The sequence below is a fragment of the Cyprinodon tularosa genome, unplaced genomic scaffold (genome assembly GCF_016077235.1).
Source record: "Cyprinodon tularosa strain WSP-4 unplaced genomic scaffold, ASM1607723v1 ctg51, whole genome shotgun sequence".
NCBI lineage: Eukaryota > Metazoa > Chordata > Actinopteri > Cyprinodontiformes > Cyprinodontidae > Cyprinodon > Cyprinodon tularosa.
The window spans coordinates 3,066,628-3,083,241 of record NW_024039241.1 but is presented as its reverse complement, the minus strand read 5'-3'; the positions used below and the strand labels follow the sequence as shown (position 1 = coordinate 3,083,241).

The window sequence follows — 16,614 nt, the reverse complement described above, 5'->3', positions numbered from 1 at the left end:
CCAGATGCTATAAATATATCTATCTATCTACCTACCTACCTACCTACCTACCTACCTACCTACCTACCTACCTACCTACCTACCTACCTACCTACCTACCTACCTACCTACCTACCTACCTACCTACAGTGGGGCAAAAAAGTATTTAGTCAGCCACCAATAGTGCAAGTTCTCCCACTTAAAAAGATGAGAGAGGCCGTTGATTTTCATCATAGATATACCTCAACTATGAGAGACAAAATGAGAAAAAAAAAATCCAGAAAATCACATTGTCTGATTTTTAAAGAATTTATTTGCAAAATATGGTGGAAAATAAGTTTTTGGTCAGTTACAAACAAGCAAGATTTCTGACTCTCACCTCCTCTGTCTTCCACTCGTTACCTTCATTAATGGCATCTTTTTAAGTGGGAGAACTTGCACTATTTGTGGCTGACTAAATACTTTTTTGCCCCACTAACTAACTATATATATATATATATATATATATATATATATATATATATATATATATATATATATATATATATATATAAGAACTGAAAAGGAGAGAAGTGTGTCTCTGCGATGGACTCTATCTGTATCCAACCTTTTCACTCCGAGACTGTGCTTGGAGATGGGCATCTATGCATGTATGAGATCTGCATCCTGAGGAGACTTTAACACCAGGTAGGAATATTACTATCTAGAAATGACTTGTAGAGCCTGTTGCTACGGTTTGCAACACTCACTACCGTATTGACACTGATCGTTACTAAAAGCTGCTGAAAACATCAAAAGAAAAAGGTCACATCTCTATTTCATTTGTTTTTTATTTAATAAATAGCAAAACTCCCATGTTATTAAGATGTGCAACTCTTAATATTCCATGATCATCCAGGATGAAAGCTTTGCACATGACTAATTACTTGGTTTAAGACAAAAAAAAGTTATTTCAAAGAATTTAATTGGATTGGATTTACAGAGTGATAGGACAACTGAGCACAACATTAGTTCTTTATGACCACAATCAAGCAATATTGAAAAGCATAAAAAAACGTAAGTAAGCAAGCAAGCAGCAAATTTTGCCCCAAATCGTGACTTAAACCTAAAACTTGCTCATGATGTTGATCATTATCAAATTTTAATGAATTGTTCCCTTTATTCAGGCACATCTCTTTTAACAATTTCTTTAAAATCCATTCATAAGTTTATAAATAAGGCACAGCGTGTGTCTGCAGCCTCTGGTGTCTGTTCTGCTCTCTCCTTCTTCAATTACTCTGCTTTCTTGTTTGATCAGCAGATTGTGGAATGGGCCTCAAAAGTATTATTCTTAAGACAAAAACACAGCAAAGGTGAGCCATGCCTCATTTGAAGTCACAAAGCAGGTTTAACAAACTCAAATCCTCAACTCTGAATTAATCTAGCCTAAGGTTGGGAATGAGTTTTCTGTTTCACAACATCTGCTGTTGTTTAATCACTTTAAGTAGGTCCACTCAGAGTTGAACATGTGCGTAACAAGTATGAAAAGCCTTTATCAGTGGAGCCCCAGATTTTGACAAGTAACCATGACAACAGGCAACCCATTTCACACCATTGTAAGTACAGATTTTAATGCAGGATTGAAAATACAAAATGGAGAACTGCAAAAAACTAGATTAAAAGGTTTAAGAGAAATATGTTCAAGATAGAACCTAAAAAGTATCACTCAAGGTTTAAATTTAGATTTCATGAACTGAATTGCTGGACTTGAGAACTTTTTGTTCCTAAAAACATATTACCGTAATAATCTGCTAAAATCTATACTGGCAGGCCTAATTTTGAGCTTATTTTCAAATGAAAACTAAATCCATACAATGATAAACTTGAATGATTACTTACATCCTACCTGCAGACCAGAAAGAAATAAACATAAACCTGAGGAGTCCTATGATTCCAGACAGCACCCAGTGGATTGCTAATTTATTTTGTGAAATCAGCTTTTTAAAACGCAGACCTTGAACACGAGAAAAGGTTATAATGAACACAAAAAGCCAATCCTCTCAAACAAATTACTGCTGCACGTAATTCTTCCCTCTTGCTCCATTTCACACTTTTCACTTCCTTTCAGCGTGTTCTCATTGTCCTGCCCCAGCTTTGGAGATGCATTCCGTACAGCCCAATTTAAAAAGGGGTGGGGGGGTTATGATAAAAAAAAAATAAAAAAAAGAACCTTGTATGGCTGATCATAATAGCCCCTTTATGCGAGTGTGGTAGTCTAGTGCTTCATTAGGAAGGAAGGACACATCGGCGCTGCACTGGAGTTCCCTTTCATTGTTGTCCTGATTGTAAAAGTGCACTCCATCTTTACGCTGCAGGCTAGTCTGCCGCCACTCAAGGCTGGCCTTTCACTAAAAGTGAAAGGCAGAGAGGGGCCTGAAAACCACCTCCGCCCCTCCCAGTTTCAGTGAGCAGAAACTTCATTACTGCCCTTTTTCTGCATCAAACTGGATATAAGAAAAATTGATTTGTCACGAACCAATACGCTCAAATATAAAAATAAGGGAAATGCTCATCGCTCTAGATTAAGCTTTTCTACATATATATCAAGTTTAAAGAAAACCTCTGCTCCAGGATTCTCTTTTTTTCATTGTCTGTTTTCATGTCTCTCCTCTCCAATGACATGTTTTCTTTTTCCCACCAAACAGACCATACATGACACAGAGATTTTGATTTCCTCTGCCGCAGAAGACGGTCACGTTACGGAAGAGAAATACAAGCCCGCTCTTGTTAATTCACCATCTCCACTTCAAAGTGCATGAATTATAGGTTTTCCAGACAAGCCGCTGTGAAATGAACACACCATAATAATCAAGGAGAACCACAATTATAGTTGCATCAACTCAAACAAGGAGAAAATGTTAGGAAAAACAGAGATGGCTCTAGATCCTGACCAGGAATGTAAGAACAGTGGTTTCCTTGGTTTTACTTTTTCATTATTAGTGGTGGTAATAGTAATAATCTGCATTATCAATAGTAAAAACAACAACACTCATCTTATATTTATCACACAGCAAAACAACAAGGACTATAGTAGTAATAGAACTTTTGCCAGTTTTTTTAGTTAATGTTATTTTGAATTATTCAGCTTTAGCATTTGACCTTCTTCTCAGTCAATTCCAATTCACTTTCCTCAGTCTGTTCTAATAACTGTCAGTTTGGTAATTTAGGAAAAAAACAAAACACATTGGCTAAAGCGCTATTGGAAGAGGAGATAAAACATGCCAGACAAGGTATTCTAAAGTCTTGTGTCACCCTGGAGCTAAGGCTGTGCACGCAGTGGGAGCACCATTTGAATCACATTTTCCAGAACAGTTTTCCATCATTTTAAATCGGCCATTTTGCAGCATCCTCCATTTCTGCAGCAGGTTTTATGGTCGCTGACTGGAGATACTGCCACACTAGACAAACATTTGACATTCAGGCACTAAAACACTTTTAAGCCCTGGTGATTTTCTGGGTATTTAGCTACCATAAAGGTATCTGTGTTCTATATATAAGTGCCTCTAATTTAGTTGGTCTCCAAACTTATTAAGACTTTTAAATAGTTGCTGTTTTTTTCCTTCTGGAAATTACAGTCATTTTCCTGATACTTTCACATTTCTTAAAAGGAGTATAAAAATATTTGTCCACATTAGACATGTTGTTATTATGCTACCCTGAGCCTTTAAGACCTGAAACCTCTAATCTTCACCTCTATTTGTTACCAATAGCAACAAGGTCTTGCTATCAAAATGTGTTGCAGAGGATATAATAGAACAGAATACAAGAGAAAATCCCTTTATTGTCCCACAATGGGTAAATTCTGGTGTTTACAGCAGCAACATGATTATAGAATAAATTATCACACAAATATGGACCTTAAAAAATGTATAAGAATAGCATACTAGTGAAGAGTTAAAACATGAACAATGAAATACTGTACTGTAAAGTGTTTTAACAATATAAAACTGTGCACCTGGAGCAAAAAAATTACCAATATACAGCTATGGACATTTTTAGAGTAATTAATATTTGAAAAAAGCAGCAACATCCGAGATGCGCAAAATGACAGCACCATCTTATTTAACTGACTAAGGTAGAAACTGTGCAAAAATTAGCATGAATGTAACTTAAGGATCTGTGATACCGCTCCCTGGTGCATTTAGGGTGCAGCAGCCTGTCGCTGAAGGAGCTTTCCAGTTCAGCACCAGCTTCATGCATGGGGTGGGAAACATTTTCCAACAAAGATGTTAATTTAGTGAATCATTTTGTTTCCCACCTCCTGCACTGAGTCCAGAGGGCATCCAATCACAGAGCTGGCCTTCCTGATCAGCTCATCCATCTGCTTTCTCTCAGCTATAGATAAGCCACTGCTCCAACAAACAGCTCCATAGAAGATGGCTGATGCCACAACAGAGTCATAGAAAGACTTCAGAAGGTCTTCCTGATGAGTTTCCTCAGCAGAAAGTTTCTGCTCTGACCTTTTATATAGAGAAGTTTATACATAAGGCTCCCTATATAGAAATCCAAAGCCAAATTTTATAACAATTACGTCGGACCAATTATTTTAAAAATGTGCTTAATATATCAGGCTGCCTTTACATATATGTGAGTGTGCATTAATATACAAGGTAAATACAATGTTTAACAATATTATAAATATAATTTTTTATATAGAGTATCAACTTTATTTTGACCCCTTTTTATTAACATTTTATCACTATTTCCCACAAACTTGATCTTTCAATGGCAGGAAAGCGCTTTAAATATCACATTCTGTATGTACTGAATGAGCATCAACAGGCATTAGAAGTATCCTAACACCACCTTGGCTGTCTGGTGGTTTGAAGCAAATTTGCAGCAGATGCGAACAGAAAGTCAACCTGTAAAAGCTGAGGTTTCTAAATGCTTATTATTTATGTTATCTCAGCAGAGATCTTTGCTTAAACCATTGGTTCAATTAAAGGAAGTGATTCCCATTTCAAAAACGGAAAGTTGTTATACAAATAAGCAATCAAATGTCCAGCTTTCCCAAATGCTTACATAAACTCATCAGTAAATTTGCCATAAATGCTGCATTTAAAATTATTCATCTGGTATTTTTTATTTTTTTACAGCAGTTATTGCTTTCACAAACTGTTTTTCTTTAATGGCATATAGTAACAGCAGATAATCTTATCTAAAACCAGAATGACTGGCTGTTTCCCACAGCCTAGAGCAGCTGAAGAATGCTTCCCACCAAGATGTGAGGGTAATTAAACCATGACAGGGAAAATTTATAGTTTCTATGATGTGTTTGTCTGCTTCATAAAAATGTTTTTAAGTGTTGAATGCTTTGGAGGTTAGGGTTAACCATTCATTTAATTTAATTATGGTTAGAGCTTTAAATGACTGAAATGGAAATACATCGTTGCAAGAGGACTGTGCACATACATAGGCTAGTTCTCACCTTTAGGGTCATCTCTGACCACCAGGAGACCATTTCGACACACCACCTTTCCCGTAGTGGCGTCCACGAACACCAGAGAAGGGATGCTGGTTACCTTGTACTTGTTCCACAGCTTCATCTGTAGAGAAAGGTGGGGGAGGATAAGTAGAGTGCTTAAAGTAAGTGGAAGGAAAAACACCTCAAGGGATCCCATTTGGGTTTATTTTAGTTTTAGATTGGAAACAATTTAGCCAGTCTAAATTTACATCTACAATCTTGGTGGGTGTTCACCTAAAGTACAAGAGTGTAAACAAATGTCACCGAAATACGACAAGTATTTTAGAGAACAAACACAAGGCCTGTTTAAAGGAGCAGGCAGAAGAAAAGCCCTGAGGTGAATTAACAGAGGCTGGAAAAGGGATTCCAAAGTGGTTCAGCTGGATGAAACACCTTCCCCTCCTTTATGTGAATAAAAATCCAATATGGGTATGTAGCTTAGCAGATGTTTTGTGAACACCTGCTTGCATTAGGATAAATAATTTGTAATATATGACGCAATCAAGCCAGGAGGGCCTCATAAAGCTGGAAAAAGGGGCTTCAAAGACAGAAATATGTGTTTGAACAAGAGTTCAGAGATGAGTGCAGTCCTAAACCTTAAAGAGAAGATAAACCTTTGACAGAAAAAGCATAATCAACAGATGTAGCATAACCAGTTTATGAAAAAATGCTTCTTGTCAATTTATGGCAACTGCTTTAAAAATGCAACCTGAAGAAAGTCGTAAAAAGCAAACTGTCAGCATCTCCTTTACCCTTCTTTAATTTCTTTGAAGTAAGCCCTGGTAAATTATTAAAATGTCAAAAACCTGTACCTTGCTTTCTGAAAACCAAACATTGCCTCTTCTATATTTTACTCCAGAGAATGGGAGAGACTTTTAAGATCTCAGATTGAGCTAAAGATCCATATTTTCAACTGAAAAACAGAGCGAGTATATCTTTTTTTTTTATTTGGCAGATTTTATCTGTCAACATCAAATGCTAATGACAGTCTGGCTCATTTTAAAATGGTGTTTTACACCGACTTCCTGCTCAAAGTGTGCCTTTGCCACAGATTTCCATTTGAAGGGTTATTTGGTAACTTGTGGTAAAATAGTTTTTAGTTTCAGGAGATCTTGAAACTTGTGGTTTGGCTGCACATCAGTTAATATCAGGATGTATAATTATCTCAGCTCAAAATGGATTTCAGCAGCTTGCCAAGAAAAAATAAAATTAAGGGGAAAGGATTAAGAGGAGGAATCTCACATGTGCTGTTATCAAGTGTTTCCAAATGTTATTTCTAAAACAAAAATCTAGTCTTGGTAAATTACGAGCAAAAGAACGTAACCTACTGTAAGTCTGTGATGTAATCGGTTTTAAAAAAGATAACAAAGATAAGCATTTATTGTCATTTGAGAAACTGAAAAAAAAATGGAAGATTCACACAGGTTAGAGTAAAAAAAAACTAAATCAAAGAATAAGAGGCTGCAGACTAAGGGCCTTTTTTTCAAACATAAGAAAAAAAAAACAGTTTACAGTTATTCATGAAACATCCCCAGGCTCAAAGAAACGTGCAAATTAGGAAAATGTTAAAAGAAAAAACATTTTTTATTTACAAGAAATTGAAAAACTCTGCACAACCAGCAGCGATATAAGCACTTTAGGTTTGAGTGTTTAGGTAGAAGTGAGGGTTACAAAGTCCAAGAGCTGCTGGGAAGAAGAATCTACCTTAGTGCTTCCCTGTAAACCTTGGATTCACTTTCTTTATACAACAGAGTAGGCTGCTTAAAATCAATAAGAAAAACAAAAAAATCACATAAATCAAACTGTCAAATCTGCCCTCAGTCCTTTTTTGATTAAATGCTTTAGCGAGAATGAAGAGGTGTTCAGAATATTTCTGTCATAAAAAAAATCTCCGCCCCTGTAGGGCCCTAAGAGAAGATTTAGGAAAAGATTACAGCGTGTAACAGAGACGTGGGAGGAGCAAAGGTCTAAAAGTTTTTAGAGAACCTTTAACTGTTCACATTCAAGATCAACACAATTAAGACGTGTTGATCTCCAGCATGAAGCATTGTGTAGTTGTGATGAGAGGTAGAATGTTATAAAAGTTAAGGTAGAGAGAAGTGAAAAACACCCCAAATATGTTTAAAGCTGTAAAAATTGTTAACCTGACATATTATCTTTAAATGATTTTATGAATACAAAGCTTCTTTTATACACAGCAAGGCAAAAAAGTGATTTATACAAACAACTCAACTGTTTTAATAAGGGTTTGGACCACAAAAAGTAACCCAATCTGATGGTTGTAAGCACTTTTAAAAAAAGAACGTTCTGCAATTTCCATTTGTTTTAGATTTTTGGTCTAGTTTGCTTCAGTCTGGCTTGTTTGTTTTTACTTTGCAGCCAAACCAGGAGCCTGTAACAACAGCATCCAGGTTAAAAGTGAAGCAAAGAACATCTCCTGCTCCGAAAACAGCATGGAGGCACTGCGGGGCGAGAGCTGAGCTGCCTTTGAATGCTCTACGTGGAGGAAGGATCTAACAGCAGCAACTGCTTCTCATTAAGAATGTCAAGAGTCATGTGTGATTTAATGATAGCAATAATTATATAATGGATATTATATCAGAAAATGTTTTAATGTTTTTTTATGCCATTTAAAAAAAAAAGTCAATAGGGGTCTGAAAACTTACTTTTCAAGTTTTGAAACCATTAAAAGGCTACTAAAAAGTTTCCAACTATCAACTATTTGTGAAAAATATAAACATAAACAAGTAAAATCATACTAATTTATTTGTACATTTTTCCTAGCTTTTAACACAGCAAGCTTTCCTTCTGTATAAATGACGCACTAATCAGATTTAAGCTGGCCTATTCTAATTAAGACTTTAAAATAAATATATTTGATGGTTCCTTCATATTGAATTAAATAATCATGCAAAGCAACACACCATTTTGGTAAACAAAAGCAGGACAAATCCATGGCTACTAAGTTACTAATGAAAAGGAAAATTTGTTACCAATTTGATTTCATATAAAAAGGAAATGATCAACCCAACAGGATAGTAAGACGCCAGTGATGTTCACTGCCGTTAACTTCAGGAAAATAGGTGTGGATTGGACCACATACTGTTCAAGGTCAAGAAAGCTGTTGATTATAATAAAAAGTTATTTAAAAAAAATAATAAATGCATCTTAAAAACATGCTACCTGGTTCTAACGTAATCTAAAATGATGAATCATTAAAGGATTGGCGATTTCAAATGATACTGCCACCTGTGGCCAAAACGGAGAGCTGCAGAACTGTTTGTTTTTTAAAATGTTTTCACATTTTGTGGATTTGTTATAGTTGTCTGAGTGAGTTGGTTACTGGTCGCTTCTGAATGTCCATAAAAATCTATCAAATCTACAATTTCCCCATTGTGGGACAATAAAGGGATTTTTTTCTTTCCTATTGTAAATATAAAGTTTTCATTGTTCGCTAGGTTGGACCAATTTAACATGGATGCTCTTGACGTCACATCAGGCGAACAGGGCGATTCAGGAAAATAAGCTACAGACTTAAGGATGCATGGCAGCAGATCTACTGAGATCATTTTGCAACTCAAGCCATGCTTTAGTCGGAAAGGGCAAAAAAAAGGCTATTTTAAAGATACTTTTGAGTAAAACCTTACATAATGTTTATTTAATATACAAAATAAAAGCCTATACTACATAATAAAACTGTCAGAATAACCTATAGCCAATTAGACTATAATAAATGTGTTATGGATTTTTCTTGTTAAAAGTGCAGAAAATAGAGAGAAAAATCATGAAAAGGTAAATTATCAGAACAGATTAAATTAATTTAAGTAGAAGTGCATGTGTCCACACAGTGTTCCTTCATGGAGGATATTCATTATCAGTGTTTCTCATAACAGATCTATGCAGTAGGTTTGAGTATATCATTACACAGTGGTTTAACTAAGCCAAAATCCCTGCACAGAGGTCACCCACGGTTAGGACTCCAGGGAACTGCAAATCCATACCACAGACCCATGCTCTCCAAAACATGTAAGCATTAGACTCACTCTACACTCGCTGCTCATCATGGTAATTGGATCATGCATGGCTAGGAACAACATTATATGACCACTGTGGGACCACTGCATGTGGAGATACTGATGTTTAGAATCCATAAAAATCAAAGAAAATTGTGACTATCTTCAGGGACTGTTTGGTGGGATCACTAACTGCCTGTTAGGCTGTAAACGACTTAGAAAACCCCCCAACAAAATCCTTATTATCAATGTATTGACATTTCTATTTTGCATGTCATTAAAGGCAGCTGGTTTTGGCTAGATTTTAATGGTCATATTTAAACACGTTACAAGCAGATTTGTTCAGGTTGTGAACCTCCGCACTGCTAATCAGTCACAGACTTTAAAATCCATACACTTACCGGTACCCCATTCTCGGCTCAGTTCCCTTTCTGAAACCCTTTGAGTCGATTCTGCAGCAAAAATGTAACCTTTGTTTCCCTCAACAAAGTGACTCACTAGAGACCCAGTAGTTACAGAACAAAGTGGAAGAATTTTCCTCTCTCAACTTATGACTAAGCTCCATCTCCTCGTAGATCTACTTTCACCGAACCACTGGAGCCCGAGGCATCTGCCAAATGCTTCCACTGCTGCCTCATAACAACAGCGTCGATACAAAGGAAAGTGAATCCTTTACAGCCGAGGAGATGAGAGCCATCCCACCGCGGTAGCAGATACGTTTGAGGCATCATGAATGAGAAACACAGTGCTTTGATTAATGGAAAAATTAGATGTGCAGATTTTTTTAAATGTAATGCAGAAAAGGGATAGCTAATCAATTTCTTGGCATGGATACATTTACCTGGAAAATAATAAAATGGACAGACCATGCCTACTAACTGCACTTGACTTTACATAGACTTTTTTATACTGGAAATGCCTTCAGGCAGTTTGATCTCTGACCGTGAAGATTTACAGGAGTGGAGCAAAGGAGGGCAGAGACTGAGCTCCTCTTGGATGGATTTTTTATTTTTCTTACAATTAAGCTATGACTTGGTGCATTAACACTTTATTAGAAATGTGAAACCTTCAGTGTCTTTTTTTTTTAACCCTCAGTTTGCAAACAGATGAAAAAATAACTACTCCTGTGCTGCGATTACTCCTTTTTTGGCCCGGCCCCTGAAGCCAGTTTTGACTTACATTCCTTCAGGCTGCACCCTGCCTCTGCTCAATCTGCTCCTGAGCCTCTCAGTAAAATGCCTGTATCCACTTCAAAAACTCTGCTACTGCTCTTCATGGCTACAAAGAAAAGCCCTTTACCCTCCCGCCTCTGAGCATTACTTCAGCTCACACATAAGCGGCTAGCGCGCATTGCTCTGACATGACTGTCGCTTTAACTCCTTCTAAAGTCCTCCCTGCAGTGGCTCCCTTTGCACATCTAAGAACTTGTGACAGCTGCACAGCCCACTCCCTCTCTTCTTATGTGTGTGTGGTGACTAAATCCCTTTAAACATGAGACAACGCCTCAATAGAAAACATTCATTCCCTAGAAGCTGTAAGGTAACTGGGATTGGATGAATTTTTGCATTTCTACCATAGTGGGAATCTGCAAATCAGTGATACAAAATACAATCTTTTTTTCTTCAATATATAAAAGAACCAGCCTCAAAGATGTTATTATGTTGCATTAATGTGTTTAACAAGGGACAAATAAAATAAGTTTAGGAAAGGGAATACACTAGAAGTCAAGTTGGCTGGTTTACATCATAAGATAAAAGGAAGCTAAGCTCATTACAGAACAGCTGCTCTGTTAAATCATTTCTCAAGAGTCAGGTTCTATTGGCCACAGACCATTTTAGATTAGGAAAGGCATGCAGTAATCATCCTACTTTATCTTTAGATCATAAGGAAATTTGGTTAAAATGCAGACCTGAGTTGCACAGGCCTCTTTTTTTGCCTGTGTAGCTAAATTGGGGCCATGAAGCTTGTTCAAAAGATTAAAAAAATTTAACACCGACTTAAAACACTTGTGTATTCAAATAGGCTGCTTCTATTGGTGAATTGTGAATGTTATTTTCAAGGCCAATCACATACATGAAGAATATCGATGAGGTTTTAAAGATATTTCCAGTTGCAATAGCTGGAAATCTGTTGTTCAGCTCCTGTGTTGAACCTTCATTAACATTTTATTTTTTCCCCCCAGCATTTTATTGTCATTACAGCTCTATGTCCTAATCACTAGGCTGCCACTCCCCCAATTGAACTTTATTGATCTCACATTGGAGAAATTTATCTCTGCATTTAACCCATCCCCTTAGGGAGCAGTTTTTTTCTTTTGGACATAGTTATTTTTCAGTTTAAAACTGATATTTTTCTTTTTCAAATATTTCATTTTTTTTTTCTTTTGAACAAACTTTAAGGCCCCAATTTAGCCCATAATGTTCCAATGCTAATATTGGAGATTGGTCCATATCAGCCAAAAATACATCAAATACTGTATCAAAGATATATCAGCTTGACTCCAAAACCACTCATAAGCACACTGTTAAAAAAGTAAATGGCAATTGTTGTTCTAACACACAATTGTATTGTAATCCGACTCAGAAATATAAATTTGACATCTAACAAATAAATACACGTTTGCCCAACTCAAATTCTCAGAAGTTGGTTTAACAAGGAGTTTTAAATCGCCTATACAAGATTTTTTGAGTTCCCTCAACTGTAAACTCATGGGCATGCGCACTGCTTATGTTCATGGACACGCCCACTACGGTACGGGGTTTCCTATCCCTTTCTTCAAGGGCACAGCCTTTTTCCCTCGTGTTCGAGAAGATTGGCGGACATTGTGATTTTATGCATCTGGAGAACCACGGAGGAACGACCCTGGGACCTTACCAGTTTTCCCGGTGAGTGCTGCAAAGTACAGACAGTTAGCGGTTAGCTCCGTGAGTTAGCATTCCCTTGTGGTGTATTGCCACCGAGTTGAAGCATGAGTTCACATGTTTTTCACGTTCTGATGAAAGGAAAAGCAGCGCACGTGCACGTGTATAATGCGCGTGTGCGCGTGCGTGTTTATGCCGCGCATGTGCGGGTGAGTGTTTATGCACAGAGAAAAGAGTGTGCCTGTTATTTTCATTGTACAAATGAAAAGAGACATTAAGTTGAGTGTAATAACTTATTAAATTTCTAAATTGTTTTATGTAGTGCAGTGTTGTTGCACTCAGGCACAGAATATTACAAGACTACATTATTTTACTTTCTTAATCCGATGTGGGTATTTACTGTTATTTACATTATTTACATGTGGATTTTTTGCTTTCATGATTTTATTTGCTTTACAAGAAAAACAGTGACATTAACATTTTATATGTTAACCCTGTAATGCAGCAGTTAATTCGTAATGAGTTAGAAAAGTTACATTACACACTGAAATTTATCATACTTGGAGAGATATAAACTGTACAGTTAAGAACAAGAAGTGAATGGATTTAACTAAGCCCTGTTGTGCTATGCAGGCTGGGTTTTTTGGATACCCTGGATTCTGGATTCTCTCCTTAAATGGAGATGGCGAGCCAACCGTGTGAACATCTGGATTTGGATTGAAGAGAAGGATTTGGACTGAAGAGGACTTTCTTTTTTTGCATTCATCGTCCTGTCGGAGTGGTAGGACTAAAAAGAAAAACTCAGAGATAAAAAGGGAAAACCTTTTTCTTTTTCCGTTGGGAAACAAGACATTTTATTTCATTTTATTTTTTTTAAAAGGGTGCACCCAATTTAAAGAGACTACAATTGAAAAAAACAAACTGAAGGCCGTCCAAATTTGTAAAACTGTAATTTTTTCATATATGTTAATACACTTACTTCACAAAAAATTACCTGTGTGTTTTCCTCTTACTAAAATGGTGTCTTACTGTTTTTTCCCTCATCATCACTCTTACGAATCTAGAACATTCTGGTCCAGTGTCATGTTACTTTGATCTGTGCAGTTAAGATTATGTTGTTGAACATGGTACTGTATCTATGCAATGTTTGGCTTGAAGCAATAAAAATGTTGTATTAACATAATTTTTTGTGTGTTGAATGATTGGTAGTGAAGACGATTGGTAGGACTAAAAAAACTGAGTTGATAGAACTCAACTTGCAGATAACACTACAAAATCTGAGTTTGTAGAACTCAAAATCTATATGTCAAACTCATAAAACAAAGTTGATAGAACTCAGAACTTAAAGGTGAAACTCAAAAACCTAAGTTGGTAGAACTCAAAATTTCTATGTAACACTCCAAAAACCTAAGTTGGCAGAACTCAAAAATCTTTGTAAACTCAACCACAGTGAATTTAAGTAAGGAAAACTCAAAAAACCAAATGCATCACGTTGCCTAGAAAATGTAAGTTCTGTCAACCTCTATTTTTTTTTCAGTGCAAGTTGATAAAAGCCCTATGCTTCTATCTGCTTTTCATTAAAGTTTATCTAACCCATACATTATTAATACATCAATCTGTTGTTTCCATACTTATTTTTGTTGAAGTAATATCACTTGATCAAACTTTTAGTAATATTCCACACTAAAAACGAGGAGTGATACAAATGTGAATGATTAATGCCAATTGCAAAAATTTTTAACATCTGAAACATTAATAGAGCAAGACTATGGAGCTTTTTTTTAATGTATAATTTGTGTTAAAATGGACTGTTTTTTTATGGCTGTCATAGAAAGTTGAAATCAGCAAAAAGTAGTGATTTAGAACTTTAATGTGAAATATTTCAGTATGCTGAGAATAGAACAACTTGCCAGTGGGCCAAGTTTGAATTTTTTTTGTATTCTGTTTCTGTCGTATATGGCATTTAAGCAGTTATATATATATATATATAGAATGATAACGTCTAAAATTATCATGTCTAAAAGAAAATCACACTATAAAAATATGCCAATAATGTGCAAAGTTTAGGTGAATGCTGACCCTTGTAGTTCATAGGTTAGTATTGGTAGCTCTTCCTATATATCAGTACCCTTGAAGTAGACTTCATCTGTAAAAAGGTTGACAACTACAGCTTTAGAGACTTTTTTTTTCAGTTTGTAAGCTTTTTTTCTTATCCCTAACCTTTTTCCTTATTAAATTCGCTCTGATGTTTGCAAAATGAATAAACATCTACACGAAATGAATTAGGGATGGAAAAAATGTACAGTTCAAGAAAACCGCAGGATTTACATCATCCATCATCAGTGGCAGATGTAGCCATAGTTGTGCGTTTGATATTCTTGTAAGCTTTTGTTAGCAGATCTTACAGATCACAGATGGGAGACACCAGATAGATTGGCTTTTGTTTCCCCCTTAATAAAGTGCCCCCTCGTCGCCAAGGAAACCAGCCCCCATCTTTTCCTGTCTGAAGTCAGAACATGTCACCGGGTGGCAGACACTTTGTGGCCTCCTGGTTAATAATTCAGAGTTAAATATGTGGTTTTGTGCTGAAAACAGGTGCTAGAATGTCCGAGGGATTTGGAGGAAGTAACCCTGCAGAAAAAAGAACTATGAAAGAATGAATGAGGGAGTTTTCAAGGATGGTGAATGTTTGGTTCTCTTTCAGGCTTGTAAAGAGCCACAAAAGCCTGCCCCCCCCACCCCCAGTACAGACTCTAAATCCGAATTTAAACCCTGCGTCTTGCAAAGTTTTTATGTAGCATGGAAGAGAGCGTAAAAATAGGGGGGTGGGGTGTAAAGCAGCAAAAAGCCATTGCTCAATAGGAGTCAGCAGCATTGTCCCAACATAGGAGTGGGTTTGTTACTGTGGGTGATATTCTGAAAGGTCAAAGGTCACAATGGCAGGGGCTGCATACCCCATTCCCAGTGCCGTTTGAGTCAGCCTCCCCTCCCATATGGTTAAAGTCCTTTGTCTCTCCTGGAATCTGGCAGTTCTGGACCAAATCTGCATGTAAACTTGCCCCACAAACACACGATGTCCACGCTAATGTAAGATTTTTTATTTTTTGTGCTTAATCCATGCTAAGCCAACATCCAACCGCTCAACCACAAAAATGTGTTTTGTTAAACAGCATTTGATTCAATGAGAGTGAAATGAAAAACACACCCGTCTGGTAGGAATCTGTGTGATTATCATGTGATTCCAGGCATCTGTTTCACACGTGATCCATTTGTGTGATTCCTGATCTGTTGTTTAACCCACTCCTCACCTTATATAGAGAAACGTAATCCGTAGCACCAAAACGTGCACAGAAGGGGTAGCGCTGTCGCAAATCTATGATTATACTATAATTATTTTTGGAGTGCTTGCAAAAGTATTTCAACCTCTCAAACATTTAGCTCATTTTTTTTAATGTTTGAGCCTTTAACTGTGGTATATGTTATGAGAAAGATCAAAAGATTAAATTGTAAAGCAGAAGGAAGGAAGAACGTAGGTGATTTTTTAACTTCTTTATAAATGAATGGATTTGAAAAAAAAATTCCGCATTTGGAGTCTGACATTTTCTTTTCTTGTAACATTCTTATAACAATTGTCTTCAGAAGGCACTTAATTAGTTTAACAGTTTTCTGGAAAGGCATAAACAATGAATAGCTAAATACATCTATGTCAAGCCATAAACATTTAAAATAGAATTGCTTGATATAATTAGAATAAATATATATTAAAAAAAGCAGAAACTTGATGGTGGTGGCATCATGCTGTGGCCAAAATAACATTTTGAATACCCTGAATCCTTTTCACAATCACACCATTTGGTGTTTATCCGTTACACCCCCCCATATTCGCAGCTGCATCATGACTAACCTTGAAAGCTTTAAAAAGGTATAAATACTTCTGCAAGAGGCCATATTAAAAAGTCCATCTTGCTTGGCTGTTTTCAGAGTGTCATGCAGAATAAACCTTTAGCTTTTTTTTCTCCCCCCCTAACACAAGCTGCTATTGTTTTCAACTTCCAGGCTCTGCTGGTCAATTATTAAACTATGTCTGCAGCAATGATTCACCTACCGACTAGTGTTTAAAGTCTGCTGTATAAACACTAAATCCTGATTTCCAAGGCGGTTATAACTCCGCTATCAGCCTACACTTCATCAGGTTAGGGGCTGCAGGCTCTGACAGACACACAGATATGGATGACAAAACTGGCCTCACTTTGGACCA

General features: G+C 36.6%; 1 protein-coding gene across 2 annotated transcripts in view; it reads right to left on the bottom strand.

Moving 5' to 3' along the window:
- Positions 1–16,614, bottom strand: part of nxn (nucleoredoxin) — an 81,229-nt gene that overhangs the window by 12,124 nt on the left and 52,491 nt on the right. Inside the window, exons 1-2 of one of the 2 annotated variants that reach the window (XM_038303388.1) lie at positions 9,903–10,069; positions 5,447–5,564 (exon numbers count right to left, since the gene is read on the bottom strand). In XM_038303388.1, coding sequence (XP_038159316.1) covers positions 5,447–5,564 — 118 coding nt within the window. In that variant the 5' untranslated portion in view covers positions 9,903–10,069. Of the gene's footprint in view, positions 1–5,446; positions 5,565–9,902; positions 10,070–16,614 lie in introns of those variants that run through there. The other variant, XM_038303387.1, reaches the window with a different exon arrangement.